The sequence below is a fragment of the Nerophis ophidion genome, linkage group LG01 (assembly GCF_033978795.1).
Source record: "Nerophis ophidion isolate RoL-2023_Sa linkage group LG01, RoL_Noph_v1.0, whole genome shotgun sequence".
Lineage (NCBI taxonomy): Eukaryota > Metazoa > Chordata > Actinopteri > Syngnathiformes > Syngnathidae > Nerophis > Nerophis ophidion.
The window spans coordinates 82034029-82051886 of NC_084611.1; the positions used below are offsets into that span (position 1 = coordinate 82034029).

The window sequence follows — 17858 nt, forward strand, 5'->3', positions numbered from 1 at the left end:
ATTCAAATATGTATTTTTGTTGTAATCCTAAAACCTTGTTCTTGTTTTCTCATGGGATTTTACAGTTTTAATCCTTGAAAAAATACGCCGTTTGTCTCGAAATTTATTTCCCACCCCTAGCCATATTTCCACCTCATTGTTGTAAAATTACAACTTTTTTAATGTTTATAAAATTGCTATAAACTCATAAAATGACATTAGTTTTTTTCTTGTAACATTACCAGTATGTTCCAGTAAAGGTCAGATATTTTCTCTTTGTAAATTAACCATTTTTGTTGTAGTTTTACAGGAATTATTTGTGGAAAATAATTAAGTTTCTGTAATACAACACATTTATTTTCTCCAAATTAGGAATTAATTTCCATTATACTAGACTTTTTTGGGTTTTCTTGAAATGTGGAATGTATTCCCATCATTCAAGGACTTTTTTCCTTTCATATTACAAATTCATTTTCTTCAAATTTAAAATGTATTCTCATCATAGTGTGACTTTTTTCTTCCGATACTACAAATGTAATGTCTTAGAATTAAAATGTTATTGTATGTTACGAATGTATTTTTTTTTAAATTACAATTGTATTCCCACTATATTATGACCTTTTTACTCATAATATTACACATGTATTTTTTTCTAAATTAGGAATGGATTCCCATTATAATTGACTTCTTGTGTTTTTTAATTCCATCAAAATATGACATTTTTGATTGTAATATTACCCATTTATTTTCTTTAAATTAGGAATTGATTTCCATTATATTTGATAATTTTTTCTTGTAATATTACAAATGTGTTATCTCTCAATGATGAATTAATTCCCATTTTTAATGACTTTTTTTTTATTGTAAAATTACAAAACTAATTTCTTTCAAATGAGTAATGTATTCTTATTGTAGATCCGATATTACAAATGTATTTTCTTCTAATAACTACATTAAGACATTTTATTTTAAAAATCACACATGTATTTGTTCTTAATTAGGAAGTTATTCCCCCTATATTATCACGTTTTACTTGTAATGTTACACATTTATTCTCTCAAAATTAGGAATTAATTCCCCATGACTTCTTGTGTTATTTTTTTCTGAATTTTTTAAATACACCAATGGTGCAACTGGACACATCCTCAGTGATGTAACCTAGGATCACAGGGGGTTTCGGGTCTTTCAACAATCAGACCCCCTCCCCTAGGCGACCCAGCCAGGGTTGATCAGGCCCCAGCCTGTGTCCAGGTAGCGCTACTGCCCTACATGCCACGCCTCTCCCCTCCTGATCCACAGCCACCTTGATGCCACTTCTGCTGCATCTGTGACTAACTTCATGGCCCTTTGCTGGCTGGCCCCTGTGATGCCAAGCATTCTGTAGGCCCTGCAGAGAGATTTGCCCACAAACCCTCGACACCCCACTTCAACCGGCCGGCACATCGCTCGCCACCCATTGCTCCGACACTCCTCCACAAGCTGAGAGTACTTTGCACTCTTCCTCTCATTGGCCTCCTCCATACGGTCCTCCCAAGGCACTGTGAGCTCCAAGAGGATTACCTGCTTGGAGGCCACTGAGGTGAGCACAATATCTGGCCTTAGTGTTGTTTTAGCAACCACGTCAGGGAACTTCAACTGCTTTCCCAGATCAACTGACAGCTCCCAGTCGCGTGCTGTTGCCAACAGGCCAGACGAGGTGTTCCGGGCAGCCGGTGTTGACTTCTCCCCAGCTCTGATGAAAGCAGTACTCTTCACTGGGCGGAGGCTCTTGCTGTGACTGACTCCCCTGCAGATGGCATCAGCTATGGCCTTCAGGACCTGGTCATGTCGCCAGCGGTACCGCCCTTCACCCAGGGCTTTTGGACAACAGCTTAGGATGTGCTCCAAGGTTCCTCTCCTCTGGCAGAGGGGGCACCCTGGTGTCTCCACCTTTCCCCAGGTGAAGAGGTTGGATGGACTTGGCAGCACATCGTAGACCGCCTGGATCAAGAACTTTATTCGATGGGGTTCGGCTTTCCAGAGCTCGGTCCATGTGACCTTACGCTCTGATACTTGTTCCCATCTCGTCCAGGCGCCCTGTTGCCGCATTCCCGCCATCTGGCAGGCTCGCCTTTCCTCAACTCCTGCTCGCACTTCCTCGAGGATCAGTGACCTCTTCTCTTTCCCCTGCGCCTTGTCATAGCGAGGTGTTCTTCTGCTACCTAAGCCAGATCTCCCCTGCGCCACTGTTCCCACCAAAACCTTTTGCCGTAGCCTTGCCTCTGCAACATCCACAGCCTCGACAGCTCTCCACTTCCGCCCCGTCCTGACTTCAATCCCAGCCTGTGCAACCTTTGGGTCACTGGACTCCCGATACTGTAGGAGCTCCCTGGACCGTGTCACCATGAACTCCTCGCTCAGGCTGCTGATGGGGAGCTTCAGTTTGTTGTTATGCCCGTATAGAGCAATGCTGCTCAGGCTTCGCGGCAGTCCTAGCCACCTGCGCAGGAACCTACTGACCCTCATCTCAAAGCCTTCCACCGTTGAAATGGGGACTTCGTACACCATGAGGGGCCAGAGGATCCGAGGGAGAATCCCGTGCTGGTAAATCCAGGCCTTGAACTTGCCAGGAAGGCCAGACTTATCCACCACGGTCAGCCAGGTCTCCAGGTCTTGGTTGGTCGATCTTGTGGAGGCTGCGTCTCTCAGGCTGCAATTAAACACCTTTCCCAAGCTCTTCACAGGTTCCTCGGTGAGTGATGGTATTTTGGTGGTGCCAAGTGAGAAGCAGAACTTGCCAGTCACCTTTCCTTTCTTTAGCACTAGGACCCTCGACTTGGCCGGCTTGAAGTTCATGCGAGCCCAGGAAATCACCTCCTGAAGGCCATTCAAGATCCACCTGCAACCTGGGACGGATGTAGTGGTCACTGTCAGGTCGTCCATGAAGGCTCGGATGGGTGGCTGCCGGACTCCAGACCTGGAGAGGGGACCTCTGCACTGAACTTCCGCAGACTTCACCAGCATGTTCATGGCGAGCGCAAAGAGGATGACTGAGATCGTACAGCCAGTGATGATCCCCTTTTCAAGCCTGTGCCAGTCGGAGGTTGTTTTTCCGGAGGAGACTCTTAGATGGAAGTTGGCATAGTAGTCCAGAATGAGGTCTCTGAACTTCTTTGGAATGTGATGCCGATTCAGTGCCTCTTCGACCAGCTTGTGGGGTATGGATCCATAGGCATTTTCGAGGTCCAGCCACAGAACAGCCAGGTCCCCCTTATTCTCCCTGGCTTCCCTGATGAGCTGAGTGACCACGCCTGTGTGCTCCAGACATCCAGATACCTCTGGGATCCCTCCTTTCTGGACCGATGTATCAATGTAGGAGTTCTTCAGGAGGTAGTCTGTCAGTCGCCTGGCCATGAGGCTGAAGAAGATCTTCCCTTCAACACTCAGCAACGAGATGGTTCGGAACTGATTGATGTTCTTAGACTTCTCCTCCTTTGGGATCCACACACCCTCTGCCTGTCTCCACTGGTCTGCTACCTTGCCCCTCCTCCAGATCACCTTCAAGATTCTCCAGAGTCTGTGGAGTAGCCTTGGACAGTTCTTATAGACCTTATAAGGTACTCCACTGGGCCCTGGAGCAGAGCTCGTCCTTGCCCTGCGGACCACCTCCTGGATTTCCTTCCAGCCGGGCTCTTTCCCATCGAAGTCAAGCGTTGGTGTTGGTGGATTGATCAAGGACCTGCAGGGGCCTAGGTCTTGTTCTCTGCATCCATCGCTGTAAATTTGCTTGAGGTGGTGGTCGACCTCAGCTTTGGAGCAGGCCAGTCTACCGCTTCGCTTCTGTCCTAGCAGCTGTTTTGTGACTCCAAAGGGATTCGCCAGAAAGGCAGCTCTCCTCCTGGACCTTTCCTTCCTCCTCCTCCTATGCCACTCCGCTCTCCTCAAGGTTATTAGCTTCTTGCGGATTATACAACGTAGTTCCGCAAGAGGCCCCCTATCCTCTTCACGTGCAACCTTGAACTGCTGTCTTAAACACTTCAGTTCCTGCCTGAGCTGATGGATTTTACTCGCTCTATTGTTCATGATGTAGGGGGGCTTCGCTGCCCGCTTCTCCTCAAGTCCAAACCTCTCTGCAGCGAGGCTGATGATGATCGTGGTCATCGTCTTGAGGCGTCGATCAGCGTCCCCTTTGGCTGTTGTTTCTAAGATGGTATCAGCATCTTCATCAAACTGGAGCCACTCTTTCTCCTTGCTAGCTTGGGGCCACTTTACCCGACGATGTTCTGATGTCCTGTGTGCTTCTGGTGGTTGCATCACCTGGAGGCTCCGGGCACTGTGGGGTGACTCCGGGCCTGGCTCCTCCTGCGTCTCACCAGGCGTAGTTCCTGTGCGCTGTGATTCTACCACCTTCTGCATACACTTCATCCTGGCCTGGTGGATCCGCAGGCCATGTCGGTTCTTGCATACCTTCCCACATATGCATTCCATAGTCGTCGTCGTGTTACCATTGCCATGTGTCGTCAACCTTTGATCCGTCCAGTGGGATTCTCTTCCGCCCCCCCTCTCGGGAATCCCTGGGGGTATATTTCCTGTAGGTCGATTCGTAGCTTGTTGTGGGTTCCTTCCTCTCAGAAGGTGCAGCTCGGGATGCTACCCCTCACTGCCCCGGTGCCGTCTTTCCGGGCTCTCCGCTGTCTCTCCAGCTGTCACCAATCTATACTTGGTGGTCAACCAGACTGTTCCTGGTAGTCACTGGTTGTCCCAGAAAAGCAACTTTTTAAATACACCAATGGTGCAACTGGACACATCCTCAGTGATGTAACCTAGGATCACAGGGGGTTTCGGGTCTTTCAACAATCAGACCCCCTCCCCTAGGCGACCCAGCCAGGGTTGATCAGGCCCCAGCCTGTGTCCAGGTAGCGCTACTGCCCTACATGCCACGCCTCTCCCCTCCTGATCCACAGCCACCTTGATAGGAAATAATTTCCATCATTTTATAACTTTTTTCCTGTAAAATTACAAATGTGTTTTCGCTGGATGAAAAATTTAATCCCATCAAGTTATGCCTTTTCCTTGTAATATTACAAACCTGTTGTCTTTAAATTACAAATGCCTTATTATTATATTTCGATTTTTTTTATTCCGAGTTTACATCTATTTTCATTAAATTAGGAATGTATTTTAATTACATAAAACATTTTATTTTACTTTACACTTTTTTTTAAATCAGGAATTTATTCTCAATGTATTCTGATATTTTAATATTGCACATATATTTTCACAAAATTAAAAAATTACATTATTACTATTATTTTCCTGTAATATTACAAACACATTGCATGAATTAATTTGTGGTATTTAATGACTTTCGTTTAGTTACATTGTTTTTCTATTACAAATTAATTCCAATTTATTATCACCAAATATTGAGCCTTTATTTTTCTAAAATTAGACTTTTCCCCTCATAATATGACAACTGTTTCTCATTATATTTTGGTAATATTCTGATTTTATTCTCATAATTCTATGCTATGTGTGTGCGTGGCCCTGACACTCCTTGTTTATCTTTTCCGCTCTCGTTAGTCAGCGTTAAGAGTTTCTTTTTTAACAGCCTGGGTCGCGTTCGCCTCTTTAAACTTTCCCACCCAGCGACTGCCTCTCTTTAAAGTGCATTGTGCCATCGTCACCATGGCAACGACACAGCAAACGGCCTGTTGCCTTAAAGCCTCCTCATCATCATCATCATGTATGCATCCTTCAGGTTTTTACCAACATCTCAATCGTTTTGTTGTACATAATGTGTAAAGACATAGTATTTTTCTGACTATTAAAGCTTTATAATGGCAGCACACGTGTGTGTGTGTGTGTGTGTGTGTGTGTGTGTGTGTGTGTGTGTGTGTGTGTGTGTGTGTGTGTGTGTGTGTGTGTGTGTTCTTGTATTTCTACCCTTCTTGAGACATCAACAAGGGAAAGTACCTTCCATATGAGGAGGTGTGAACAAGTTAGGACATACACTAAATCATGGTCCCAATACGGAAAACCATTGCATCTAATAGAAAATGTCTCATTAGCACCCCTGGTGGTGAAATCTAATATAATTAGGGTGGTCCTAAAAGGGAGGGATTTTTCAAATTGACTGTCGGTTTTAAAAGTCTTCAACATATGAAATAACAAGTGTGTGTAAAAATTTTAAGTGCTCCCCCTCTGGCCAACATATGCAATAACAAGTGTGCATAAGACATTGAAATGCAACCCCTTTGGCTAAAAGTAATTCAAAACATATTTATATCGAGACATATTGTAATAACTTGAAGTAAATAATGGAGATTAAAAAACAATTACAAACAAAAATCAATCAATCAATGTTTATTTATATAGCCCTGAATCATAAGTGTCTCAAAGGGCTGCACAAACCACGACGACATGCTCGGTAGAGCCCACATAAGGGCAAGGAAAAACTCACTCCAGTGGGACATCGACAATGATGACTATGAGGAACCTTGGAGAGGACCGCATATGTGGGCAACTGGAGGTAGACGGTGTAGTATTTTATACGTAAGTAGTAAAACCTTAAAGTCACATCTTAAGTGCACAGGAAGCCAGTGCTGGTGAGCCAGTACAGGCGTAATATGATCAAACTTTCTTGTTCTTGTCAAAAGTCTAGCAGCCGCATTTTGTACCGACAGTAATCATTTTAATGCTAGACCCGAAAATAATACATTACAGTAATCGAGACGAGGCGTAACAAACGCATGGATAATGATCTCAGCGTCGTTAGTGGACAAAAAGGAGCGAATTTTAGCGATATCACGGAGATGAAAGAAGGCCGTTTTTAAAAAAAAAACGTATGAACTAAAAGCAGTCTTTTTCTCACAACGTGTCGACTTTGTTTTTTTTAATACATTTTTTATATTTTTCTGGTTTCTGTAATATTGCAATATTTTCTCGTAAAATTAGGACTTTTTCATAGAAAAATTACTATGTTTTAATGCAAAATGGTGACATTTGTCATATAAGATTCTGACTTTAATCACAATATTGCAATTATTTTGTTGTTCTTGAAAAACAGTGACATTTTTTCGAGTAAATTGATGACTTTTGTCATCATTTTGCCAAGGGAAATTCACGATGATTATTATCTTATTGCCAACATTTTAAAGTTTTCTTATAAAATTGTGACTTTTGTCGAGTAAAATCATGACTCGTTTCATAAATGTTAAGCTTTTCTTGTAAAATTGCGACTGTTATTAAGTAAAATTCCTGCGATGAGGTGGTGACTTGTCCAGGGTGTACCCCGCCTTCCGCCCGATTGTAGCTGAGATAGGCACCAGCGACCCTAAAGGGAATAGGCGGTAGAAAATGGATGGGATGGATGGATTAAGTAAAATTTCAACTTCAATGATAATATTGCACAAATGTTCAGTTTTTCTTGTAAAGTTTTTATTCGAGTTGAGTAAAATTATGACTTCTATTATAACACTGCCTAAATTCTACGTTTTTCTTGTGAAATTTTGACCTTTTTCTCATGAAATTCCATATCACTTTTCACAACAACCTTTTTTATATTTTCATGGTTTGTATATATTCTAATTGTAGTAAATAAACATCTTTATATATCTAGAAAGGCTGGTCCTAAGGAGGTAGGCACTTTTCAGAGGTGACAAACACAACAATGCATGTGTGTGTGTGTGTGTGTGTGTGTGTGTGTGTGTGTGTGTGTGTGTGCGTGTGTGCGCGCATTGTGAGAGTTTCCCTCTCATGCAAATCAAGCTGTTGGACACAAAAGAGACAGTGTGACACTTTGTGAGCGTGTGTGGTCTTCTTTTGGACACACACACTTTTTCACTGGCGACCATAAAACACAGGACACTTCATTAGGTACAGTGGAAACTAATAATAACAATAAAGTTAAAGTACCAATGATTGTCACACACACACTAGATGTGGCGAAATTATTTTCTGAATTTGACCCATCACCCTTGATCAACCCTTGGGAAGTGAGGGGAGCAGTGAGCAGCGGCGGTGGCCGCGCCCGGGAATCATTTTTGGTGATTTAACCCCCAATTCCAACCCTTAATGCTGAGTGCCAAGCAGGGAGGTAATGGGTCCCATTTTTATAGTCTTTGGTATGACTCGGCCGGGGTTTGAACTCACATCTTACCAATCTCAGGGCGGACACTCTAACCCAGGGGTGCCCACACTTTTTCTGCAGGCGAGCTACTTTTCAATTGACCAACTCGAGGGGATCTACCTCATTTATATATATCATTTATATTTATTGATTTATGAAAGAGACATTTGTGTAAACAAGTTAAATGTGTTTAATGATAATACAAGCATGTGTAACACATATAGATGTCTTTCTTTCACAAAGACAAGAATATAAGTTGGTGTATTACCTGATTCTGATGACTTGCATTGATTGGAATCAGACAGTAATGATGATAACGCCCACATTTTCAAATGGAGGAGAAAAAAAAGTTGTCCTTTCTGTACAATACCACATGAAAGTGCTTGGTTTTTGGCATCTAATTCATCCAGCTTCCATACACTTTACAAGAAAAACATTGGCGGCAAATTCCGTAGCTTGCTTGATTGACATTCACGGCACCCGAGGGTCTTGTGAGATGACGCTGGCTGCTGCCATTTCATTATTATGAAAAAATGACAGAGAGGAAGGCGAGAAACACTTTTTATTTCAACAGACTTTCGCGCCGTCCCTTGCGTCAAAACTCTAAAGGCCGACTGCACATTTCCTCTCTTCACAATAAAAGCCCTGCTTCATGCTGCCTGCGCTAACAAAATAAGAGTCTCGGATAGCTGGCGTGCACAAGTGATGTGCACGCCAGCTTTCTGAGGGATCGCTTGTGCACGCCAGTTTTCCGAGACTCTGTATTTAGTTAGCGCAGCCAGCATGAAGCAGGGCTTTTATTGTGAAGATAGGTAATGTGCAGTCGGCCTTTAGAGTTTTGACGGAAGGTACGGCGCGAGAGTCTGTTGAAATAAAAAGTGTTTCTCGCCTTCCTATCGGTCATATTTTCATAATAATGATCTTGCAGCAGCCAGCGTCATCTCACAAGACCCTCCGGTACCGTGAATGTCATTTAAGTGACGTCTTGGTGAAGACTGATGATCACTAATTTTTAGGTCTATTTTTTTTAAAAGCCTGGCTGGAGATCGACTGACACACCCCCCGCGGTCGACTGGTAGCTCGCGATCGACGTAAAGGGCACCCCTGCTCTAACCTATGGGTGTCAAACTCTGGCCCGCCATGTAATTAAATTTGGCCCTTGAGGCAATATCAATTTAGCATTAGAGCTGGCCCGCCGATGTTATACAGTGTCGGTGCCGCTGTAACACCGCGTTCACCACTAATACTCATACTTGCCAACCCTCCTAATTTTCCCGGTAGACTCCGGAAGTTCAGGGCCCCTCCCGAAAATCTCCCGGGGCAACCATTCTCCCGAATTTCTACCGATTTCCACCTGGACAACTATATTGGGGGCGTGCATTTAAGGCACTGCCTTTGGCGTTCTCTACAACCTGTCGTCACGTCCGCTTTTCCTCCATACTAACAGCGTTTCACATAATATTTGTGGCTTTTACACACACACACACACACACACACGCACAAGTCAATGCAAGGCATACTTGGTCAACAGCCATACAGGTCACACTGAGGGTGGGCGTATAAACAACTTTAGCACTTTTACAAATATGCGCCACGCTGTGAACCCACACCAAACAAGAATGACAAACACATTTCGGGTGAACATCCGCACCGTAAAACAACAGAACAAATACCCAGAAGCCCTTGCAGCACTAATTCTTCTGGGAAACTTCCAGCAAACTGACCAATAATTAACTTTTTATTCATGCATTTTCTCTTGCTACTTCAAAGCTTGAATTTTTGGTTCATTCATTATTGTTATTTTATTTTCAAATTTATTATTAGCCTGTGGAAAAAAATGATATTTACCTCAGAAAATTGCAAATAGAAAAAAAGGCATAACATTTTTATTAAAATTTTGTTTGATATGCCATTGATATTTTTTCAATTATTATTATTATTGTTTGAAACTGGATTTTGCATGTCACTAAAGTTATATAAGCCTTGCTTGTTCAATATTTAATGCAAAACTTGTTTGGGTCCCTATTAAAAGGTTAATTTGTTCAACCTTGGCCCGCGGCTTTGTTCCGTTTAAAATTTTGGCCCACTCTGTGTTTCAGTTTGACACCCCTGCTCTAACCACTAGGCCACTGAGTATGTTTTATATATATATATATATATGTGTGTGTGTGTGTGTGTGTGTGTGTGCATATATGTATATGTATATATATGTATGTGCATATATATATATATATACATATATATATATATATATATATATATATATATATACATATATATATATATATATATATGTATATATATATATATAATAGGTAAAATAATAATAATAGTAGTGATGAACTTAAACTACCCCCCCTTGTTGCCCACATATGCGGTCCTCTCCAAGGTTTCTCATAGTCATCATTGTCGACGTCCAACTGGGGTGAGATTTCCTTGCCCTTATGTGGGCTCTACTGAGGACGTCGTTGTGGTTTGTGCAGCCCTTTGAGACACTTGTGATTTAGGGCTATATAAATAAACATTGATTGATTGATTGGTTGATTGAAAATATAATTTGATGCAAACAAGGGCTGACCTTTAACCTTTTACAATGCCAGTCAATGGGGTTGTTGCAGGACGGTTGTCATGGCAGCCGCTGTCCGCGTTCACTTCCTGTTTGGCTGGAAGCAACCACCAATCACAGCCCTCGCCTGAATAAATACGCCAAGTCATAAAAACAAAAAAAGTAACTATTTACTCAGCGTACTGCACATAATTTGAGTGACCACGCAGTCTGATAGTTTATATATCAATGATGAAATATTAACATTGCAACACATGCCAATACGGCCTTTTTAGTTTACTAAATTGCAATTTTAAATTTCCCGCGAAGTGTCGTGTTGAAGCGGACATTATTTTCCAGCCCGATCCCAACTATAAGTAGTCTGCTTTAATCGCATAATTACACAGTATTCTGGACATCTGTGTTGCTCGAATCTTTTGCAATTTGTTCAATTAATAATGGAGAAGTCAAAGTAGAAAGATGGAGGTGGGAAGCTTTTAGCCTTTAGCCACACAAACACACGGTGTTTCCTTGCTTAAAATTCCCGCAGGTGAAGCTTTACTATGGAACAGAGCGGTCAAGCGAACATGGATCCCGACCACATGTCAACCGGCAGTTTTCGGTGAGAAAATTGTGGGAATAAGTCTGCTCTTACCGGAGATTAGCGGAGCTTCTGTCCTGTTCAGAGACTCTGGTGTCAACACACCCATGGCCACACCCCTCCGACTATCAGGTACTATTAAACTCACTAAAACACTAGCTACACAATAAGCAGATAAGGGATTTCCCAGAATTATCCTAGTAAATGTGTCTAAAAACATCTGAATCGCTCTCACTGCCCTTGCCTTTTTTTTCTTTTTTCTATGTCTTCACTTTGAATTTCCTCATCCACGAATCTTTCATGCTCGCTCAAATTAATGGGGAAATTTTCGCTTTCTCGGTCCGAATAGCTCTCGCTGCTGCTGGCTATTATTGTAAACAATGTTCAGATGTGAGGAGCTCCACAACCCGTGACGTCCACGCGCACATCGTCTGCTACTTCCGGTAAAGGCAAGGCTTTTTTATTAGCGACCAAAAGTTGCGAACTTTATCGTCGATGTTCTCTACTAAATCCTTTCGGCAAAAATAAGGCAATATCGCGAAATGATCAAGTATGACACATAGAATGGACCTGCAATCCCCGTTTAAATAACAACATCTCATTTCAGTTGGCCTTTAAATGTAGATTAAATACAATTCTAAAATCCTGCTAGTACTGCTTTTAAACCACTAGAGGGCAGCAGAGTATTGCTAAGGGTAGAGTCGTGTATAGAGAACCCAGTTTCCCGTTGTAGTCACGTGACGGGCTTTTGACCAATTGCTGCCTTAGAAGATGATCTGGCCATACTTTCTCTGATTGGTCAATAGCCTCTCACGTGACCACTGGCCGCCATGTTTGGTTCGAACTCTGAAACCGTGTTGACTTTACTCTCTCAATACAAGAACTAATGTGCGGATATAAGTAATGTATTACTTGTAATAATGAAGTAGTATAAATACTTTTGTGTAGAGTAATGTATATCAATAGTAGTATGTTTCGGCAAATATTTGGTATGTTGAGTGACATGTTTAGTACAATGTTTATTACTGTGTATAGTATTGTACTACTACAATACTCTACTGTGTATTGTATTGTACTACTACAATACTATACACTGTATAGTATTGTAGTAGTACAATACTATACACAGTAGAGTATTGTAGTACTACAATACTCTGCTGTGTATAGCAGGGTGGCACCAGTTCGCCCGCTGGCCTGTTCTAAAAATAGCTCAAATAGCAGCACTTACCAGTGAGCTGCCTCTATTTTCTAAATTGTATTTATTTACTAGCAAGCTGGTCTCGCTTTGCTCGACATTTTTAATTTCTAAGAGAGACACAACTCAAATAGAATTTGAAAATCCAAGAAAATATTTGAAAGACTTGGTCTTCACTTGTTAAAATAAATTAAATTAATTTTTTTTTACTTTGCTTCTTATAACTTTCAGAAAGACAATTTTAGAGGAAAAAATACAACCTTAAAAATGATTTTGGGATTTTTAAACACATATACCTTTTTACCTTTTAAATTCCTTCCTCTTCTTTCCTGACAATTTAAATCAATGTTCAAGTAAATTAATTTTTTTTATTGTAAAGAATAATAAATACATTTTGATTTAATTCTTCATTTTAGCTTCTGTTTTTTTCGACGAAGAATATTTGTAAAATCTTTCTTCAAACCCATTATGATTAAAATAAAAAAAAAAAATGATTCTGGCAAGTCTAGAACATTTTCAGAATAAAATTAAAATCTTATTTCAACGTCTTTTGAATTTCTTTTAAAATTTTTGTTCTGGAAAATCTAGAAGAAATAATGATTTGTCTTTGTTAGAAATATATCCATCCACCCATTTTCTACCGCTTATTCCCTTTTAGGGTCGCTGGCGCATATCTCAGCTCCAATCTGGCGGAAGGCGGGGTACACCCTGGACAAGTATAGCTTGGTCCAATTTGTTATATATTCTAACAATGTGCTGATTGGATTTTAACCTATTTAGAACATGTAATCAAAATTCTAAAATTACCAATGATGTTCCATAAATTCTTTTTTAAATTTTTTTCAAAAAGATTCAAATTAGCTAGTTTTTCGCCTCTTTTTTTCGGTTGAATTTTGAATTTCAAAGAGTCAAAATTGAAGATAAACTATGTTTCAAAATGTAATTTTCATTTTTTTCCCCCTGTTTTCTCTTCTTTTAAACCGTTCAATTAAGTGTTTTTTTTTCATAATTTATTCTCTACAAAAAACCTTCCGTAAAAGGAAAAAAAATGTACGATGGAATGACAGACAGAAATACCCATTTATATATATATATATATATATATATATATATATATATATATATATATATATATATATATATATATATATATATATATATATATATATATATAATTTATTTAAGTGTGTATCAAACTGGTAGCCCTTAGCATTAATCAGTACCCAAGAAGTAGCTCTTGGTTTCAAAAAGGTTGGTGACCCCTGAAGTATTATATTACTAGTAATAATGAAGTAGTATACATACTATTGTGCAAAGTAATGTATATTAATAATAGTATGTTTAGGCGAATATTTAGTATGTTGAGTGACATGTTTAGTACAATGTTTATTACTGTGTATAGTATTGTACTACTAATATTGTACTACTACTTATAATATAAGTAGTAGTACTTGTATTACCAGGAGCTGATCTGTCAAAGAGGCGGTGGCAGTGTGTTGTATCAGAGGTCAGGGGTCATGTGAGTGTTGACATGGTCACGTCAGAGGTCGGAGGTCATGTGTGAGGATTAAGATCCTCTCAATCCGTCTTGATCCCGCAGGAAGGAAAGCCAGCAGATGAAAGTCACTGCTCTCGTCTTCTTGTACTTCTTTAGGCGGATACATGTCGGATACTGCAATACTTCACATGCTGGATACTACAAGACAATACTGCATTTCCTGTGTTGTGTACCGGACGACAACACTACCAGTGAGTCATCCTCTCCCATGCATCAAATATCACTTACTATGTCTTTCTTTCTTTCCTTTCTTTTTTTAGTTTATTTCTAACATGAACACACTTACAGTATAATACAGGGGTCGGGAACCTTTTTGGCTGAGAGAGCCATGAAAGCCAAATATTTTAAAATGTATTTCAGTGAGAGCCATATAATATTTTTTAACCTCTTATAATAACATTATAATGTGTGTACTAGTACACATGAGGTGTACTAAAATACTAGCATCTTTGTTTTGTACTTCTTGTTGAAAGTACTCCTCAGCTCTGAAGTCGACATCAACTGAAGCTCAAGTGAACATGAACATCAAGTATGTCACACACACACACACACACACACACACACACACACACACACACACACACACACACGCACACACACACACACACACACACACACGCACACACACACACACACACGCACACACACACACACACACACACACACACACTGGTTATCATTTGGAATGGGGACCATGTTGTTCAGGACTTGTGGGGACCACCCTTTCTACAGGTTGTGGTGGCACAAAAAATGTTTTGGTAAAATGTCCACTGCCCAGTTAGCTCATAGAAGTCTTTAAATCTCTGGATTGATGAAGTAATGTGCTGATCATTCTTACTGGGGACCCTGGGGAAAAAGAGTTAATACGGTTCCTGGGGACCATATTTAAATAACTTTGCATAATTCACACACATTTGTTCGTGACTAGTGAGGACCTTTTAAAAAAAAAGTTCAAATTAAATATGACATGATCCTCAAAATGCAGCACTAAAGCTGTCGTCTTGTAGGAAGTTTCACTAGGGGGAAGTGGTTAAATATACACGGAAGAAGTGTGAGCAGAGCAGCGTGTGCAGTACCAGCTACAGCCCGATGAGGGGGCTGCTGCGCAAATGTCTCACACTCAAACAAACCAGTAAACATATTTAATGGGCCAAAGCTTCAAAATCACTTAGGCATCTTCAGAATGGATCTGACTATCATTTAAAAAGGTTTCCCTTTAGGGGACCTGTTTTTTTGTCCCCATACCGTCGGAGGTCCCCTAAAGGTGACTGTGTAAACAAAGCGATGTCCCCATTAAGTCAGCATTGCTAGAACACACACACACACACACTCACACACACACACACAGCGTACGGTAAGAAATAATGATTTATTCAAAACTTAAACAGACCAGGAAACAGAAAACTTGCACTATTCAGAACAAGGCAAAAAAAACAGAACTAGCATGGGAGCTAGAAAATACTAAAGGCTAAGCGCGGAAGCTAGCGAATCCAGAATTAGAAAGCCGAGTCATCACTTGTGAAACATAAACTGTATGTAACACAAACTACGAGGAGAGGACGAGTGAACGGAAAAGGCAGGCTTAAATACAGAATGAGATTACCAACAGGTGCGCGTTAGGAAACAAGTAACAGGTGGAACAAATAAGAAACTATGGTAACGGAACAAAAAAGGAAGTGCACAAACAAACTTAGAAATCCACAAAAGCCATGATCCGGGTAGCGGATAATGAGAATGTTTAGTAGTATTTGAAGTAGTATACAGTGCTGTGGTACAATGTGTAGTAGTACTGTATATAAAGCACTCTGTGAAGTAGTTTATTTAGTGTAATGTGTAGTAGTATATGTTGTAGTACCATGTGAAGTAGTATATTTACTGTTATTGTAGTAGTATAATGTAGAAGTAATAGAAGTAGTGCAATTTAGTGTTAGTGTTATGTGCAGTAATTTATGTAGTACTGTGTGAAGTTGTGTATTTAATGCTTTGTGTAGTACTTTAATTGGTGTTGAGTATTAATGTGTAATACTATACGAAGTAGAATAATTAGTGGTATTTATAGTGGTAGAATTACAGTTATGTGCAGTATTATAAGCAGTACTATGTGAAGTAGTATATTTACTGTTATTATACTAGTATATGCATTAGTATGTCAAGTACTGCGATTTAGTGCTATTTATTAGTGGTATGATTAGTGTAATGTGCAGTATTTTATGTAGGACTATGAAAATTAGTATATATATGTTTATTGTAGTTCGTATATGTTGTACTATGTGAAATAGTACATTTATTGTTATTGTAGTAGTATGTAAAGTAGTACTAATTGTTGCTAATGTATTTTTAGTAGTATATTCAGTGTTATGTGCAGTATTATATGTAGTACAATGTGAAGTAGTATATTTACTGTTATTTTTAGAAGTATGTGTATATGAAGTAGTATATTTAGTGTTATGTGTAGTATTATATGTAGTACTATGTGAAGTAGTATCTTTAGTGCTATGTGTAACAGTATAATGTATTATTATATGTATTACTGTGTAGAAGTCAAATTGATGGTATGTGTAGAAGCATATGTAGTACTACCTGAAGTACTATACTAAAGCGTAGTATTAGATTTAGTACTATGTAAAAGTAGTATATGTAGCGCTATGTGTAACAGTATAATTAGTCTTATGGGTAGTATTATGGTAGTATTATATGTAATTCTGTGTAGTAGTACAATTGGTGTTATGTGTAATAGTATATGTAATACTTTGTAAAGTAGTATATTTTGTGTTATGTGTAGTATATATGTAGTAATATGTGAAGTAGTATATTAAATGTTATTTATGGTTTACTTAGTGTTATGCTTGGTATATTTAGTGCTATATGTGTAATACTATCTGAAGTAGAATGGGTACTACTATGTGAAGTAGTATATTTAGTGCTATTTATAGTCGTATAATTACTGTTATGTGCAATATTATAAGCAGTACTATGTGAAGTAGTATATTTACTGTTATAGTAGTATATGTATTAGTATGTCAAGTAGTGCGATTTAGTGCTATTTATAGTGGTATAATTAACATTTAGTGCGGTATTTTATGTAGTAGTACCCATCCATCCTTTTTTCTACCGCTTATTCCCTTTTGGGGTCGCGAGGGGCGCTGGCGCCTATCTCAGCTACAATTGGGCGGAAGGCGGGTACCATGTGAAGTAATATATTTACTGTATTGTAGTAGTATAATGTAGTAGTATGTGAAATAGTGCAATTTAGTGTTAGTGTTATGTGCAGTATTTTATGTAGTACAGTGTGAAGTAGTATATTTAATGCTTTGTGTAGTACTTTAATTGGTGTCGTGTAGTAAAATGTGTATTACTATGTGAAGTAGTATATTTAGTGCTATTTATAGTCGTAGAATTACTGTTATGTGCAGTATTATAAGCAGTACTATGTGAAGTAGTATATTTACTGTTATTATAGTAGTATATGCATTAGTGTGTCAAGTAGTGTGATTTAGTGCTATTTATAGTGGTGTAATTAACGTTATGTGCAGTATTTTATGTAGTAGTACCATGTGAAGTAGTATATTTACTGTTATTGTAGTAGTATAATGTAGTAGTTTGTGAAATAGTGCAATTTAGTGTTAGTGTTATGTGCAGTATTTTATGTAGTACTGTGTGAAGTTGTATATTTCATGCTTTGTGTAGTAGTTTAATTGGTGTTGAGTAGTGAAATGGGTATTACTTTGTGAAGTAGTATATTTAGTGCTGTTAATAGTAGTAAAATTACTGTTATGTGCTGCATTATAAGCAGTACTATGTGAAGTAGTATATTTACTGTTATTATAGTAGAATATGTTTTAATATGTCAAGTAGTGTGATTTAATGCTA

The 17858-nt window shown here is 39.4% G+C and overlaps 1 protein-coding gene across 1 annotated transcript; it reads right to left on the reverse strand.

Moving 5' to 3' along the window:
• Window positions 1-1089: 1089 nt before the first annotated feature.
• Window positions 1090-4637, reverse strand: LOC133560593 (uncharacterized). The gene has a single exon (XM_061913282.1). The coding sequence runs from the start codon at window positions 4444-4446 to the stop codon at window positions 1237-1239; it is 3210 nt and encodes a 1069-aa protein (XP_061769266.1). The 5' UTR covers window positions 4447-4637; the 3' UTR covers window positions 1090-1236.
• Window positions 4638-17858: the final 13221 nt, after the last annotated feature.